Source organism: Tenebrio molitor, chromosome 3 (assembly GCF_963966145.1).
Source record: "Tenebrio molitor chromosome 3, icTenMoli1.1, whole genome shotgun sequence".
NCBI lineage: Eukaryota > Metazoa > Arthropoda > Insecta > Coleoptera > Tenebrionidae > Tenebrio > Tenebrio molitor.
In genome coordinates, this window is record NC_091048.1 from 9,394,203 (window position 1) to 9,411,738 (window position 17,536).

Here is a 17,536-nt window from a genome sequence, read left to right on the forward strand (position 1 = left end):
CATGGCATTTTTATGACATAGGTACCCCGTACATGAGAAACCATGTCCACTTTCTCATTGTTTGAATCACCGCCGTCTTGATGATTGACATATTTCGCTATACATCTGCCTGGGCGAAGCTTTAGTGCCTGTGATCTCCACGGCGCCACTTTAGGGGGGAATGTCACTAAATAATCATAACCTCATAAAAAAATGTAATGAATTCAGTGAAGTTGTCAAAATGCAGTGTCAAAGACTCAAAGAGTGTCGCAGTTTAAAATTAGCTTTAATAACAACAATTTTATTAATTTTGTTGATGCTAGTTCTGTGTGGTGTTTCTGGTTTTTAGCATTTTGCTGTTAGTGTTTATGAACTGGCTTTTTTATCATATTAGAACTGATATTGCGGTAAATGCAGCAACAACAAATTCCGTTAGTTGTAATGTTGTAAACCTATTTCTAGATTAATATTAAAATTATAATCTCATTCTTGGATTTGCAGTGCCTACATTATTTCCTAAGCGGGTCATTTCAGATAAAGATGGGTCCACAACAAAACAATTACCTATATTTGCTTAATTAATCCGTGCCATTCTTGGTGGAAATGAGTGGAAAGGATATTTTACGTTTTGTACAGTTTTGAATATAATATCATTTTGGGCAAATTATTATTCTATGAATTTGCACTCGCCACTGACCGAGATATTTTCAAAAAACGCGGCGCCGAAACTTTGTCCCTCCCGCACAACCGACCCAGTGCGCAACATTTTGCTTTTGCGATTTAGAATATCCAAACTGTAATTACAATTAAAATAATGTATCATTTATCACTGGACAACTACGCATGACTGCATGCATCATGCAGATACATGTGTGTGGACTGCATGTCAAAATTGTCACGATGCACATGACGATGTGATAGCATGACAGTTAGTTGCTAACAGCAACCCCCGAAATCAACCCTAAACGTCAGAATCATGAGAACATAGGATTTTTCGGTCTACGCCCAGGCCGCTATAGACACTCTGACTATCTAGCAGGTCGTGGTTTGAATCATAAGAGTACATAACCAAGTTTTAGCAAAACTGTCAAGACAAAGTTGACAATTCTCAAAGCAATGCAATCATGGATTAATGTTTTAATTTTTTTTTAATTACATATCTAGTGAATGTTGGAATTAGTATTTTTGGTTGCATCAAAGACCATTTCAGAAATACCCCACAATTGACTCATACTGTAGTTTCGTATCTATTAAATAGAATTAGGTATATACATTTATGCGTCTATTACTGATTAAAAGATTTTTAAAATCCCTACCTGAGCGAATATTTAAACTTTAAAACCAGCGATTCCATAGAATATTGTCTGAAGGAATGTTTTTGTCTTTTTATAATCCAGACAGCGTTTTACATGTCTTTTTAGTGAACAGGCCGGAGAGAGCCAAGAGTCTTGACTATTTAGAAGGTCGCGACTTTTCCAAACCTGTATCTTTGAATCCTTCCATGCAATGATTGTCTGGATGAGTGTTATCATCGCAGTCACTTCTTGATGGAAGATCTGTTACACTCAAGGACAAAACTTTTAACAATTTTTCCTCTTCTTCTGTGTATGGGGTACAATCGGCTTCATCTCCCCCCGTTTTCTTGTATCTTTCTTTCTTTCGGAGACTTCTTTTTAAACTTTCGTATTTTACTCGCAACATTTTTGTTGTACGATTGTTGAGTGAACTTTGAGAATTAAATTCTCGTGTGATTCGATCCCAGGCTTTTCTTTTTTCTTGCCATGTTACAGCGTCCGTACGCTTATTCTCAATTACATACAGATATTTGTGGACTATTACGTTAATTAATATGCGTACTTCTAGAGAAGTAAAATTGAAAGATCTTTCCCTTTTTGTCTTCATTTGACCACTCATAATGGAATGCCTTGAAAAAATCAGTGTTTAATTAAGGGAAAATACAATGAATTACTTACTTTTTTGTCCTTTGTGAAAATTTTCCACGTAAACACAATTGGGCCGTATCACGACACCGTTATTGCGTTATTAAAGTTGCCGTCAACTGATGTCGACAAAGTCGTGATCACGGTCGTGATTAAAGTAAACATAAAGCGATACAGTTTTATACAATTACAACCTGGCAGAAAGAGATGAATTCGTCACCATGGTAAATAGTCATGATTAAATTTAATAAGGGTGTCGTGATACGGCCGATTTGACATGACATAACCTCAAATAACACAAAGTACAAACAAGAACGGATCGAAAAACGGGTAAGCTAAAACGACGCCTTTGTCGTGGCACGCGCTGCGCGGCGGAACGCAATTTTTATTAATTATGTACTATTGCGGGCAAAAAAAGTGGGACATCAAATTTCTGTCAGTAGAAAAATTCGATGTAGTTCAAGCTTTATTGTCATTTTTTTTTGACACTATTCTAGAATTTCTAGCTGACAGTTTAAAAATTTATTTTATACTTCTATTTTCCTTTTCCAAATGCCCTCTTCTTTTGATAAAGGTAGATTTTGATTGGGACTTTTGCATTAAATAAATAATCACTACGTGCTTACTTACAATCATTCCTTACAACTTACAATACTTAATGATAACGTCAATCAATTCAAAGTAGGGTTAGAATCAGATAAGGGTTATTTCACATTAAAAGTCAAGACAATGACGTTGATGTCTCACTTTTTTTGCCCGCAATAGTACGGTGCGATCAATTAAAAAATAAATCGAGTCGGCGTGTTACCTATGGCAACCTATGCTACAGCATAGGCTCCAAAGCAAACTCGATTTATTTTTTAAATGATCGCTCGGTACCTATATACTCTACTGCACAGACAATTAAACTATAGTAAGACGTCGCATTGCTACCCAATTTTTGGAAACACGATTCCAGCGCGGCGCGAGCAGTTGGCCGAACTAATTTTATAAAGCATGCTTGATGGAGTTGTTTAAATTAATAATTTTGTCCTCATTTAATATTAATTTCAAATGTAAAATGTCTTTAAAATGCACAACGTTTTATTAATTATAAGAAAAATTAACAATAAATGAATTAAATTAAAAACTAGAACCAAAACTAAAATTAAATATTCTGAAAATCCCCATTTTCTTCGTAAGTAACATGTCTTTGACGATTTTTTTTTAAATTCTCTTCTTACGTCCTGCAGTTTTTTTTTATAAATGATCAAATTGATTGATGCATCCAACAATTTTGTTTTAATTTCCAGAAAATGGCTTTTACAAATAAACCATGAAAATTAATTTTTCGTTCTAAGGCGATACGTAATTTCTTTCCAATACTTCTTTTATTCAAAAATACACTTAGATCGTAAATTTTGGCAACACAACACACAACTCTTCTGTTATACATATATACATAGTGGGTCGATAAAAACGGTACCAATTTTGTACGCTTATATTTTCCTGAGTTATTATCTGTTTTTAATGAGTAATATACCAGTGAAAAGCTCAATATTTATAGAAAAGGTTGTTGTTGTCAAGAACTCAAAAATTGTGCGTCACAACATGAAGACATGCAAAAATTCTCTCAATTATAAGTTTTACAGATATGGTTCAATATGCTCCCCATTTTTATTAGCTACCATTTGCAATCGTCTTCACTAGTGATTGATGGAGCAACATCAACATCGCACCGAGTGGCACAAACAATCATATACCTTGAGCTGAAGGCTCCTGAACAATTAACGGAATGCTGGAATCAGCTACCTCAGAGACAAATATGTAGCTTCTGCAATTGGGGACGGACAAAGACGATTACAAATGATAGCCAATAAAAATGGAGGGCATATTGATTGAACCATATCTGGAAACTCATAATTGAGATAGGTAATCTTCAAAACCAGAATTTTTGCATGTCTTCATGTTATGACGCACAACTTTTGAGTTAGGACTATCTCTGCACAGCAAGAGGCCTTCATCTTTTCTATAAATATTGGGTTTTTCACTGGTATATTAATCATTTAAAAAACTTAATAACTCAGGAAGATATTAACGAACAAAATTTGTACCGTTTTTTTCGGCCCACTGTGTATTTTAGTTTCAATTTTAACTTGTCATGCTCCTTAAAAGAATAGGTACCGGGGGCACACACTATTGTTTGGTTTCTTTTTGTCTTGAATTGAAACTGAAAGTATAACTTTATTAAGAAGTTTCATCGCTTAAGTTTTTACCTTTATAAATTACGTAGCAGATTCACAAATTGCCCAAAAAGTAGAAAATGCTATTTTTGTCCTTTCTTTATTGTTTTCTTATTGACAATTTCTCAATACAGAAAACGTTGGCTATTGTAATTACTTTCATTTAATAAATGGCACTAATTCCTACCTTTTTATTCACAGAAAGTCTTACCTATATCTTTAAAAAGTACATTTTTATTTTTTTCGGAAAAGTGTCACATTTGACAAATATTTTTTGACTGTTTTAAATACAATGGTAATAGCCGAAATTTTACGAATAAATACGACGGAGTGTTTTGGCCAACTGCGTGCGGAGCAGCACCGTCGAAGCTATTCCAACATTATTATATGCATGGATTTATTAGTACTGGATACGGCAATACCCTATAAACGTAGGTCGACTTTGAAAAAACATATCACAGACTTCGGTACCTTCCCCCATTTCATTCTAACCTGTATTAAAATATGTTTCTCTCTGTTATTACAATACGTATGTCGTTTTGATGTTTCGCAAATGTCAATTTTGAAGTTTGAAATTAATTCAAAAGTCTGAACCTGTGGTCTGAACTGTCATAAAACTTCCTGAATTCGTAAAATAGAATAATTGCAATAATGAAAACCTGCAGAATTTGTTCTACTCCTTATAGTTCTTCAAGACAAGACTTATCTTTTCACTGGTATGTACCTAAAATAGACGATTCTTTACAAATACCGAAGACCTGGGTGAAAAAATGATTTCAGTTTTCCAAAAGAAACCTTCTTAAGAAACAAATGGATATAAGTGTGGAAGAGACAATCAAAGTTGCAAACAATGCGGTTATTTGTTCAAAACATTTTCGGAATTCTGAATAGGATGAATGTAAAAAACCATGCAAAATTTTAAAAAGGGTTTGTATAGGTATCTTCACAATACCTGAATTTTCCTACCACACCTAATGCCCCCTTTAATCTCAATTTCGCAGAAGAACATTGTAGTGGCAACAAAGGTAGAGCGTATAAAACTTAAATATTTAATTTCTCTTTCATAACTTACTTACCTATTTTTAAAAATTGTTAGAAAATAAAACTACGGCTATTCAATCAGTAGATTCGAGATATAATGCAGATGTAACAGTAGAGCATTTTAGTAGCCCTCGAAAAGCAAAACGACATGTAAATATGATCCAACATGTTGACGAGCAAAGGGAAATACACTACGAATGTAAGAAAACTGCGAAAGCTCTAAACAAAAACAAGATAAGAAGTAAACTTAACAAGGTTGTATTATTTAATAACGAATAAATATAAGAATCTGTTACGACTAATATTTATTTTGGTGTTTTTTTGTAAGTTTCATGGATACTTGTGAGTTTGAATTTACGTACAAATTAAAGTTAAGTGGTTCACAAAAATATAGGTAGTTGTTGAAGGCAGACAACTCTCTTCACCTTTGTAGTCCAAACCTGGATTTCCTTTTGTGAAATCTTTACCAACAGCATTGTCAGTGTTTCACATTAGAGTGAAAAATACCTGGCTTTAGACGAATTAGTCATTCTTAATATGTTCAAGTTCTAAAACAATAATACTTGATAGAGTTAACGGTTCAAATACTCTCGAACTATGCAAACTTCGGAGAAACAGATTAGAAAAAAGATGACACGAATGACAGGAGAGTAATAAATAATTGATAGATTGAGAATTTAAACCAATCAGAGTCGGGGGACTCGCTAAAGGATAGTGCTAATATCCAGATAATGCGTTGAGAGCGACAGAAATAGATGGTACGTCTTGTTCAACTATAATGGCTGTACGCCGTATCCAGTACTAATAAATCCATGATTATATGGGATTGAAGTGTCTTACTATAGTTTAATTGTCTGTGCTCTACTGTCTTTTATAAAAAAAGTTGAGCAAGTGTTGATTAATTACTTGATAAAAGTTATAGGTACTGTGCAATCAATAGTTTTCGCGTTACGCTCCGTTAAAATAACCGGTACGCTATTTGCGAACAATGGGGTGTATTCTGTAACTAATCTGTTTATTTTAGAATTTCAACAACACCTTTAATTTTTTTTTTGTAATATCTAGTTGTTAAAGGTGGCTTTCCGGACTGTTTGTCTCCATGTAAACAACCTCATAACGGCCGGAGTCCGTTAAGGGTGTCCGTTATGAGCGGGAGCGGCCGTTATGAATGACTAAATAACTATAGCAACGTAGATCTAAACTTTATTTTTCAACTTTTTTACAATTGGTACAATAATTAATGTTTAATGTTATGGGACACACCTTGAATTAATCGAAATCCGTATGCCACTAGCAGATGTAGACGAAATCGAAGATGATGCTTCAAACTTTTAACACCACAACACAAGCGCGATTTTGCAGGGAATAACGATGACCTCACTTGCTCTGCGGCCATCCGGACATCGGGAATATCTTGATCGCGATTTTTTATTGATTTCAGTCGTTTCTTTTCAACGGAAAGTTTGTCACCGGAACACATGCTTTCCGTATTTGAAGGAGTTTGCCGCCGACTTACGGTAACAGAATGGACTTGCCAGGTTTTCCTTCGTCCCATTGCTCCCCAATTCAGTCGAACACACGCACGATAGGAATATATATTTATTTATATAAAAGAAAATTAACTTGTGGTACAAAACCAAAAAATTGCTGTTTTTTTATTGACAGTTACATATCATTCTTTTTTTTAAATAATCGTCGGTGCCTAGCGTCCCGCTTCCTGGCAACAAGTTGTGTTGAACAAATCTGACAAACAGCAGCAAATGTAGACAAGATCGAAGATGATGCTTCACAATTTTAAAACTAACACAAGCGCGATTTTGCTGGCAATAACGATACCTCACTTCCGGACATCGGGCATATCTTGATTGCGATTTTTTATTGATTTCATTCATTTATTTTCAACGGAAAGTTAAGCGTTGAACAAATCTGACAAACAACATTGAAACAGTTTTTTTTTCACAAACAACGGTCGACATGACGACGTCCTCCGCACACTTATTAATCATTCGGTTTTTTCGATGGCGTTGAAAAAAATGTGTTTCAAAAAGATAATTGTGAACGAATCGTAGAGATATTACAAAAACTATTGTACAATACACGTCCGTTAGGGCCTTTACAGCCTCGCCAGTATTATTCGACTCGCTCTGCGAGCTCATCTCACAAAATCTCTGGCTCGGCAGTAAAGGCTATCCTAACGGACTTCTACTGTAAAATACTATTAACAGCTAGAGTTATTCTGTAACTTATTTTTAAACAGGTCTGTTATAGCTATTTACGTTACAAGACCGGTAGTAACGTTTTTATGGACGAGCTAGTGAATTACAGGTCGAGCCCGATAGGGCGAGACTTGTAAACTAGCGAGGCCATAATGCGTCTACCGGTCGTATGACGTACAAGATTTTTTAGTATACTTAGACATTTATTTAAAAGAAAATAAATTTAAATAAAAAAAATTGGCTTTGAAAAAGATTGCTATGCCTTGTTACTATGATAACAAACGATTCATCAAAATTCAGTCTGTCAAAGTTTTTCATGTGATTTCTTTCATTTGCGCTAGCTTCCTTTAATAAAATAAATTCTCACAACCGAACCGAAGCAGAAGTCAAGTTTTCTTCCCAGACCACCTTTTGGAGAAGGTAGATAGTGCGCGATCAAACTTATTGCTCCAAAAATCATCGGGAAGATATTTCACAGAGTACAAGTTGTTCTACAATTGGAGAATACGAAATAAAGTTGTTTGGATTGATCAAAGGGTAATGCTTGGCTTTAGAAAACCATCTCAATGATGTAAGTAATTGTACATTTAATTTTTATATGTATAAATAAAAACCAATAAATCTGACAAATTATTTGACATTTGCTACCGGCCGCGGTGGAAAGTAAAACGGACTAGACCATAAACATGTGTCTACCGGACTCGTCGTCAAGCAGGTAGACATCTACTACCAGCACAGTATACTAAAAAAAATTTTGACAGTACTGTTATGTTTTACGCACTTTGTTCTCGAATGAACTACCCTTTTTTACAAAAATCAAGTAAGTAATCGTGGTAGGTGCCTGACAGAACATTTGACTTTTCACGAATTGTTCATTATTCATTTTCGCTGGCTGAATCATGTACCGAACTTGGGTCTAGCGTTCATATTTATAATATCCAATGATGCGTCTGTTATAATTTGAACATTGAGGGCCGGTTTATTCACTTTCAAGTAACTTTATTTGAATGATAATTAATTACCATTGTTGACGCCTATTTAGAGAGGGGGGTAACCACCCTCATCGCTCACCCCCGACTTGTAACTTTTAAAGAGTCGCTTGTAACAAGACGAACAGTCCTAAAATAAATGTCTGCATGTTGAAGTTTTCCAAACTCTAGTAGAAAAAAATAAAAATAACAGTACCTAGGTAACATTCCTATCTATCTCAAAGTGAAAGTAACAACACAGAATGAATTTTGGGAGTTCATATTGTTGGACCATTTTAATTTATTATAATATAACAGTGTTTTTCTTTTGGTTTTCCTTTTTTGTCAATGGTATTTCACTATTTCATATTTACCTCACTTTGACATTTAATAGAGATAGGAAATAGTTTTGAGAAATAGTGAAATACAGTTGGTACAATTTGGTTTTGTCCATTTATCAATTAATTGTCTACTTGACAATACCTATCAAATAATTTCTAAAATTGTCATTGAATTTTGATCATAATTATAACCTCTCACTCGCAAGGTTTCACACCATAAAAATGTGCCAATTTTATTCTGACAGTTTCCGTTTTTTTTTTTGCAACCAACTACAGTTGACAAAAGAGGAAAATCAAAAGAAAAACAGTGTAATAATTTTATAAATATTATTATTCGACGGATTTGGAGACCGATTAGGTTACTATCTAGCGGCTTTTGGTAAAGAGTTTGAGGCGTTTGAGCATTTAAAATACTAAAATATTTGTCAACCTCTTTACTTTAAAATTTATAATTTAGATTATAAATGTTTCATCACTAAAATTGTTCCCTATGGTTCATTGATAAAAAAATTCACTGTATATTTCTCGCAGAAAAACATATTCACTCATTCTTTCATAAAAAATGGCGCATAATATTTATGGCACGCGAAACAATGAAAATCCTGATTAGTGCGACCTGTTTTTATAATATCGCAAAAATTGCACAGCACAAATGCGTTGAAGACCCCCTGTAATAAATGACGGCCCAAAGCAATGGACTGACCGAACCCTCGGTCATAAAAGTATTAGTGCGTTATAAGGACCTACGTAAGTCGCTCTCACTAGCCATAAACTATGTCCGAGCGGCAAGGGCCGCGTCGTCTTAAGTACTTTTGGTTGCCTATTTTCGGATTTATTTTTTATAAATAACAAAAAAACTACGACAGTAAACGAAAAAAGAAAATGTTATCGACCTCCGTATTTTAATTATCTATCAAATGAGTGTTTACTTACCGCGAAAAAACGTTCCAGGACAAAAAAATCCGAAAAAAATGATTTCGCGTTTTTATTTAATTACAAATTAATTATTATACTTTTTTAAAAAATAATATGTCATCGACCTCCGTTTAGGTGCCTACTAACCAACCAAAAGTCAAACATTGCTTCAAAGTTGATTTTGTAGAAAAATTCCGAAAAAAATAACTCCATGTGTTTAGTATAGGCGCTACGTGAGGGATCGTGGAGCCTTAAATACACTCACCGGCAGAAAAAGCGGAACACCATTATTATTTAAAAATCTATCGTCGCGGTATGTGGTTGCTCTTTTTCAATCAGTCTCTTGAAACCTTCTAACAGCTCTGTGACGACTAGCAAGAGGAGCCTCAATAGCATTAGTTGTATAACGGAAACAACAACAGTGAACAGTCTTCAACCAAAGCTACTGCTCTGGCAATATTTACACCAGCTAGAGGCGTTTTTTTACGTTCTGCACTTAAATTCGAAGTTAACAACAATAAAAAATTACAAAAGTTATAAAAATCTAACCAGGTTGCTTGATTATTATAAAAATGGCAAATTTAAGAAAAGAATGTTTTTAAGCAAAAAAATTGTTTTTATGCGAAATTGCTAATAAAATAGCCTATGCTAATGCTCAAGGTTATGTTTGCTATCATTGCCTCGTGGTCAAAATACATCAAAATAGGTATTATGGGAATAATTTGTTGTTGACTAATTAGTGTTCCGTTTTTTTTGCCGGTGAGTGTAGTTGCATTTTGTATTACTGGTCCTTCGAAAATAACGCCACAACCATGGGTCTACCAATACCATAGCAACTACTGGCCAGATAAATTTACTAGAAAGTGAATAAAGACTGTAAAATCTTTTTCTGTCATAAAATGGAGCAGCAGGATATACTGGATGTTCTGCGGGAGGTGCAATTATGGCAACATGGGTGCAATCAATCGCACCCAATACGTCGGGAAATCCACATTTATTCCAGAATAACTTTTTATTTCTTATTATTGTTTGTGGATCAGTGGGAAACTTAATCCACCGATTTAACAACACTCTTAAGATAACTCGACATACCGGCATTATACAGGGTTATTGTAAATGATTGTAGTCCAAGTAGGCGTGAAAACTGTAAAATTTATGGCCGCTCCGTATAAAAAACATCAAAATGATGTGAATAAGTGTGTATGCACCGTTCACACACAGAAGTTAAATTGGGTGCAAAACAACGCAACATTTTTGGATTCAATCGTTAATTTAAAAAAATAAATAAATAAAACTATCATCACCGCACTTTTCACCTAAAAATGACAGTGACAGCGACAAAAATTGACAATTCACATGAAAGAGGCAAAAATGTCATAACATGGGTATGGCCTGCTTCGACTACAATCATGTAGAATATAGTAGGCCCAGAAATATAGTGATTTTAGACCCCCTGCGCACTAGCAACTTTTGGGAAGCAACTATTTAATCACAAAAATTGAACACACATAACTAAATGTACTATGCCGGCCAAAAAATTTTGGCCGTCATTGTCTGTCAATTCAAAAAAAAAAAAAATTGTAATCCGTACTTTATTGTCATTATGATTACCGTCTTGATTATGAACGTTATTTTTTGGGTGGTAAATTTCAAAACTCAAAATTATTTTATCATTTCTACTGCACAGAACGTTTACCTCAGGTTATCTATGTACGATTGCTCTAATTTTGTTCATTCATGTCGGATTTTTGGAATATCTGAGCTTCAAACAGTTTAAATTGATTGTCAAAATATCGAAAGTGGGGTTACGATTCCTAAAGGTTTATTTACACTTTATTTGAATGTCAAGAAAGTGACGGCCAAAATTTTTTGGCCGCCATAGGACCTAACCTCGCACACGGGCAATTTTTAAATCGAAGCAACTAAAAACTTGTCCAATTTTATAAGGAAACTGTTGGCGGTAAATGAATCAGGTTTGTTCTAACGTAGCACAGCGCACCCGGCGATTATTTAGTTGCTTTTTCTACAAAATCCCTGTGTTAAAATTGATCTGCTCGGTGCTCGTTCTTTTCGGTGACTAAACTGTTTAGTTGCCTATAACAAAAGTTGCTAGTGCGTGCGAGCCCTTATGGACTTAGGCCGATAATTTCTTTTACAATTTTGGGGTCACTTTTATTGCCAACTTGAAGAGAGTTATAAGTCTTCTATGACAGATGTTTTTGAGCCGTCTGAAAATGGACCATCGGAGACAAAGGTAGGTAAAGTTTGTCTAAACATAAGTGAATTTTATGGTTTTAACATTTAAAGTACTTTATGAGGGATTTTAGAGTTGTTCACGACAAATCCATCATAACAGATATTTAGCTACCCTGTCGTAAATTTTGCAACGCGTGCCTGTCTTTGTTAAACGAAAAGCTGCAGATTTGGTTATTCCCACTTTTACAACATCCCTCATAAAGTACTTTAGTTGTTAAAACCGTAAAATTCACTTATGTTTAGACAAACTTTAGAGCCCAGTCGCGCGACGGGTGCCAGAAGCTTATTGCCCTACCATAACTGACCACGTCAAGTTAATGTACTCCATCCCTCATAACGCCGGGGTTGCTTGGCAATAGCGTAACCGATTCATTACCGCCCGTTGTTTGAAATAGGGGTTACGGTAATTGCTCGCGAATAGCGTACCGGTTATTTTTACGGAACGTAACGCGAAAACTCTCTATTAGAGAGTTTTCGCGTTACGTTCAGTTATTTCTATTTGAATAAACGGTTACGGTAATTGCTCGCGAATAGCGGGGATTATAGTGTTTCACCAATGTCTTGCCCATTCAAATTGTAAAATCATTTATGATAACCAATTATTGAAAAATGAAGATTTGAACGGTTGTACTGCCTTATTTTAATGATATTGAATATTTTTCAGCAGAAAAAAAGGACGAAATTGTCTCATTAATGTTAATGCAATCCACGAAATTTCAACCGTTTAGAAAAATTGGAAGACCTCAAAAGTCTTACCCACTAATACATTCTCATTGAGTTGACAGCAAAAATACATTTTTAGAAAACCAACAAAGTAATGCATAAGTATGACATGAAAAAACGGAGAATTGCATTGGGGACTCTACTCTGAACACTGCTCATACTAAATCAAGTAGGTTGTATCAACAAATCAGTTAAAAATCTTTCCGAATCAAGTAGGTACTCTTCGTATCAATTGACAGTCCGGCTTGCAAAAATGGCGAAAGAGTTCAAATTCCGTTTACGATTTACAACTGAAGACGATTTAATTTTGCTTCGGGATGTAGTGGGACATAATCCGTTTAAAGGACCTTCCAAGTGGAAGCAAATTCAAGCAAATCTTTTGTGCGTTAGTGGGAAAAATTTCAGTATACGTTCAGTTCGGGAACATGTTGAACATTTACTTAAACTGTTTGTTAAAAAGGATCGTGCCAATTTAAGAAAGTAAGTAAAATTCAATTTTTTTATGTAAACAAGTACAGTCGATGGAGAAATAAAACTGGGACAAAAATGACAATCACATAAGTCAAAATTTACAAATTTGCATCGTTTAATTACGGCTTTATCACAAATAGGTTAACTTTGACATATTATACAGACACTGACAAATATATTGACAATTCAATGGTCTAATTTACATATATTAAATTTGAAGTGTCCCAGTTTTATTTGTCCACCGACCGTACCTATAAGTCATTTTCAATGACATCCGCGCTGTCAGTGTCATTTTTAATATGTTGGTGCAGATTGTACACATAAATTCATAACCAGTATAAGTATAAGCAAATCCTAGTTAAAAAAGTGTCAAACAAGAAACTGAGGTTATGGTAAAAGAAAATTTATATTTGGTGAAACTTCAACAACAAACAATAACACTCAATTTTCAACATGGTGTAAAACATGGTTGAACTAAGTCATCCTCGGAATCCGAATCAGACTACATTTTTTTTCATTTGGCGGAAATGATAGATAATAATTTGAATTTGTCAATTTGCCGCGTCAAGGTAAATTACCAAATTAGGAAATTCAAAATTACTAAACTGAAACAGCAAGTGATGCCAACATACTGTCATTAACAGCACGGATGTCCTTGAAAACGACTATAGCTGGAACGTTATGGACGTGGATTGGGGACTTGTCGTTAAGTTGGCACCACCAGCAAAAGTAACTAAACGCGCCAATAAGGTTATTGGAATTTATGACAGATCTCACTAATGTACAGTTCAATCATAAGTTTTAAGCAACCTTGAGTTTGACAATCCATATCCAAAATATTTCGACTATATAATAGTTATTTATCTAATCCCGTGGGATAAATGACACTTATCCCACTCATTGAGTGGAATAAGGAACTTCATTACCGGACGCATTTCATTACTCCACTCACTACTCAGTGGGATAAGTGAGCTTCATTACCCCACTCAGTGGGATAAGTAAGTTATTATTCCACTGAGTGGTGTAATGAAACTGGCGAAAATAAATAAGATTTACCTTTTTTTTTAATTCGGGGCGGTCTTAGATAAAATTTTGTACTATTGCGGCCAAAAAATTTCGTCCGTCACTTTCAAGGCCCTGACATGAAGTGTAAACTACCCTTAAGCACCAATAACCTCGCTTTGTTATCGTTATTGTCATTTTGACAATCTGTCATTCAGTCCATCAGTTCAAATTTTGTGAATACAAAGGACAAGTTCCACTCTTACACAATTACCACACGACCGCTAGTCGCTAGTGGCACTAGAGACTAGAGGCAGACTTGCGGCTATTTTTGGATTAAAGTACCAAACAGAGAACCGTGGAAATTACACGAGTATGCCGTAGTTTTTAAAAAATCAAACGAAAAACATTAAGGCAAAGACAAGGAAATGAAACATTTATTTTTGTTTAAGTACTTAGCTAAATCAAAAGATAAAATGAATGAAGTTTAAAATCAATACTTGGTCATTGCTCCATTGGCGTCAATAACTCGTCTTACACGACGCGAGATGGAGAGGCATAAATCTCTGTGATAATTCCTATGTAATGATTTCCATGCATTAGTAATCGCAGTTAAAAGTTCTGCCCTATTCCGAATTACTTGTCGATGTTGCAAATTACGAACCAAAAATCTGCACTGCGACTTGGCCAATCAAGAACGTTTATGCTCCCATTCTGCTACCCTATGTGCTGAATGCATTGAACAATTGTCTTGTTGAAATATGAAGTTAAAATTCGGAAAAATTCTTGAAACTAAAGGCATCATCACGTCTTCAAGAATCCTAACATAAACATCACTGTTGAGCCGATCTTCTAGAGAAAACATTAGCCCAGGCCTATCTACTAAAATCCATGTCCATATGTTTGCCGAAAATCGACCGCTCCTTTCCGTTGTATTTGCCCCTTCAACAGCCGTCATAAAAGGGCTACTGCGTAATCTATTGAGAAGCATATTATCTTCTTCTGCAGTAAATATGCTAGGCCTCCCTGAGCCTTGGCGTCTTTCAATAGTTCCATTCCATTTTGTCTCCATTTCTGAAGAATGGACGAAATTGTACTTTTAGGTATACGAAGGTCCATCGAAATCTGAGCTTGGGACATTCCTCTTTGTGCAAGAGTTACTATTTTGATTTTATTAAAATTTGATACCGATGGCATTTTGCTTGACTTTCAAAAGTGACAAGTAAAAACATCAATCATAATGACAATAAGGAATGGACTACACCGATTTTTTTGAAATGACGGAAAAATGACGGTCGAAATTTTTTGGCCGCCATAGTACATAACACGTGGGCTAAAGCATATTACAGGAAACTCGTGTGTTACAGATGAACTCGGGCTAACGCCCTCGTCATCTGCAATCTTCACACTCGAATCATGTAATATTGCTTTTATCCTACTAATTGTGTAAATAACTATTACATAATTAGTGGGATAAAAGCAATATTATAGGACTCGAGTGTGAAGATTGCAGATGACGAGGGCGTTAGCCCGAGTTCATCTGTAACACACGAGTTTCCTGTAATATGCAAGCAGTCGTAGATAAACTCGGTACAGGTTGGAAAGACACACTTGTCATTTGCAACAGCGCTTTTATGGCATTAGTCATTTGAAATTACTTTAAAACTGTACTTATATGGAAAATATTCAACCCAAACTATGATTTTCTGGTCCCTTTGTGCCTTTATTTGGTTCAGAAATATGAAAAAAAATCCTGTTGCAAATGACAAGTGTGTCTTTGCAACCTGTACCGAGTTTACAATAATTTCAAAATTAGGTTTAAAGATTGCTTAAAGGCATACTCGTATAATAAATATGGGGAAATTTTGAGATTTGGAACTGGAACTACCTTGTCTGGCACAATGCTGTATGTGAATGTTTTTGAGCGTGACATATGTATTGGATTTAATCATTTCCAACTTACTTTCATACAGTCCACCTATCACATGAAGATTTAAGGTACATATTTCAAAATGTTCGTATGTCCTTAGATCTGGAACCGAAGAGCAATATTCGGAGAAACAACGCTTGTTGGAGGAAGTGAAACGACTGTCCACAGAATTCAAGGAGAGGAGATTCGGGAAGAAAGGAGTGAGTGCTTCAAGAGCGGAAGGTATTTTCGCAAGAAATGTTGCTGCTTTTGATAATGATTCGACACAAAGTAGCATAGGAATTTCTTGCAATACTTTTTCTTACTTATCTGCAGTTTCAGTTCACACACAAGAAAGCACCACGAATGATGGTGATCGAGGATCAGAGGTACATTTTGATGTTGCAGACCCTTTGGAAATGGGAGATGAAGAACCGGTGAACTGCACTCCAGACCAGTACAGCAGATCTCCCACTGATAATTCCCCAATAATAAAGGAGGAAATAGAACTGGAGAGTAGATCAGAAAGCCCGACAGAATCTGCAACCGGGACATTCGCGTCTGTACCTATGGAAGTTCCAAGTGAGTAAAGACAATAATGCATAATTATAGTACATTTCTACAACGATTTAAAATCTTTTAGGACCAAAACGCGCCCGAAAATCGGAAAATGCTTTAAAAAATTCCAGTGTGGAATTTTTGAGGCAAAAGCAATCGGCAGATGGGGACTTGGCTGAAAGGCAATTGCGATTGCAAGAACGGAGGCTGGAGCTTGACGAGAGGAAGCAAAAATTAGAAGAAGAAAAATTTGAATTAGAAAAACGGGAACGGGAAAGTAGATTGCTGTTAGAAATCAAAGAGAGGGAAAATAATTTGCGGATCGCCCAACAGCAACAAGAATTAATAAATTTCTTCGTTCAGAATTTTAATAATAAAAATTGAGTTTATAATGTTACCGTGTTTTAATTTATGCATTTAAATACTCTTCTAATTCTGGAGGATTTGTGTTAAAATATTTTGCAGTTTGTCCACCGTATAAGCAGGTGTGACAGATCGTAAGTAGCATTGCTGTTTTATACATTATTCCAACGCTCTGCAACAATAGTTTCTGATTTTTTTTGAAATCTAAAAATGCAAAATCGCATATAATTTTTTCAAATCCCCACTTAACAGCTTGTCTCATAGAGCTCATGCGGGTGTTAAAATTTTGTTGCTCTATTGTGAGTCTTCTACTAGGAAATGGACATAACAATAACTCTTGAATGGGATATGCAGGATCTCCATAGAGCACGTATTTTTCGTTTTCTCCAAAACGAGCACGCTGCTCCAACTGATTATTATATAAATTGGATTCCCTAAATATTCCTGCGTCGTGTCTTCTACCAGGGTAAGGTCCCATCAGGCTAGCTATATGCCATCTGGACACAGTACCGATTGATATTTTACACAATGGTGACGCTTGTGCCCAGAAAAATACTTCTCTTGGTTGATGGACGGTCGACATATTGCTCGAGCTCTCCCATCAATAAATCCCCAACAATTTCTAACTGGGC

General features: G+C 35.3%; 1 protein-coding gene and 1 long non-coding RNA gene across 6 annotated transcripts; one reads left to right on the forward strand and one right to left on the reverse strand.

Moving 5' to 3' along the window:
- The first annotated feature begins 1,933 nt into the window (after positions 1-1,933).
- Positions 1,934-16,935, forward strand: LOC138125565 (UPF0430 protein CG31712-like). 5 transcript variants are annotated; one of them, XM_069040947.1, is made up of 6 exons: positions 1,935-2,249; positions 12,543-12,770; positions 12,818-13,081; positions 16,105-16,274; positions 16,320-16,565; positions 16,627-16,935. In XM_069040947.1, the coding sequence occupies exons 3-6, from the start codon at positions 12,855-12,857 to the stop codon at positions 16,923-16,925; spliced, it is 942 nt and encodes a 313-aa protein (XP_068897048.1). In that variant the 5' UTR covers positions 1,935-2,249; positions 12,543-12,770; positions 12,818-12,854; the 3' UTR covers positions 16,926-16,935. The 5 variants fall into 5 exon arrangements, with proteins under 5 accessions (XP_068897051.1, XP_068897052.1, XP_068897053.1 ...); XM_069040950.1 differs by having other exon boundaries at positions 1,934-2,249; positions 12,543-13,081; positions 16,326-16,565; XM_069040951.1 differs by having other exon boundaries at positions 1,934-2,249; positions 12,543-13,081; positions 16,105-16,226.
- Positions 2,985-4,467, reverse strand: LOC138125566 (uncharacterized). Its single transcript, XR_011157486.1, has 2 exons — positions 4,175-4,467; positions 2,985-4,128 (listed from the first exon to the last, which is right to left on the reverse strand). It is a non-coding gene; the product is annotated as an uncharacterized lncRNA (long non-coding RNA).
- Positions 16,936-17,536: the final 601 nt, after the last annotated feature.

What these genes read in the sequence shown, in the direction of transcription:
- LOC138125565 (XM_069040947.1), top strand. Translation starts at nt 12,855, where the DNA reads ATGGCGAAAGAGTTCAAATTCCGTTTACGATTTACAACTGAAGACGAT. An exon ending in GATCGTGCCAATTTAAGAAA is followed by an intron (nt 13,082 to 16,104) that starts GTAAGTAAAATT and finishes GTATGTCCTTAG; the next exon opens with ATCTGGAACCGAAGAGCAAT. An exon ending in TGTACCTATGGAAGTTCCAA is followed by an intron (nt 16,566 to 16,626) that starts GTGAGTAAAGAC and finishes AAAATCTTTTAG; the next exon opens with GACCAAAACGCGCCCGAAAA.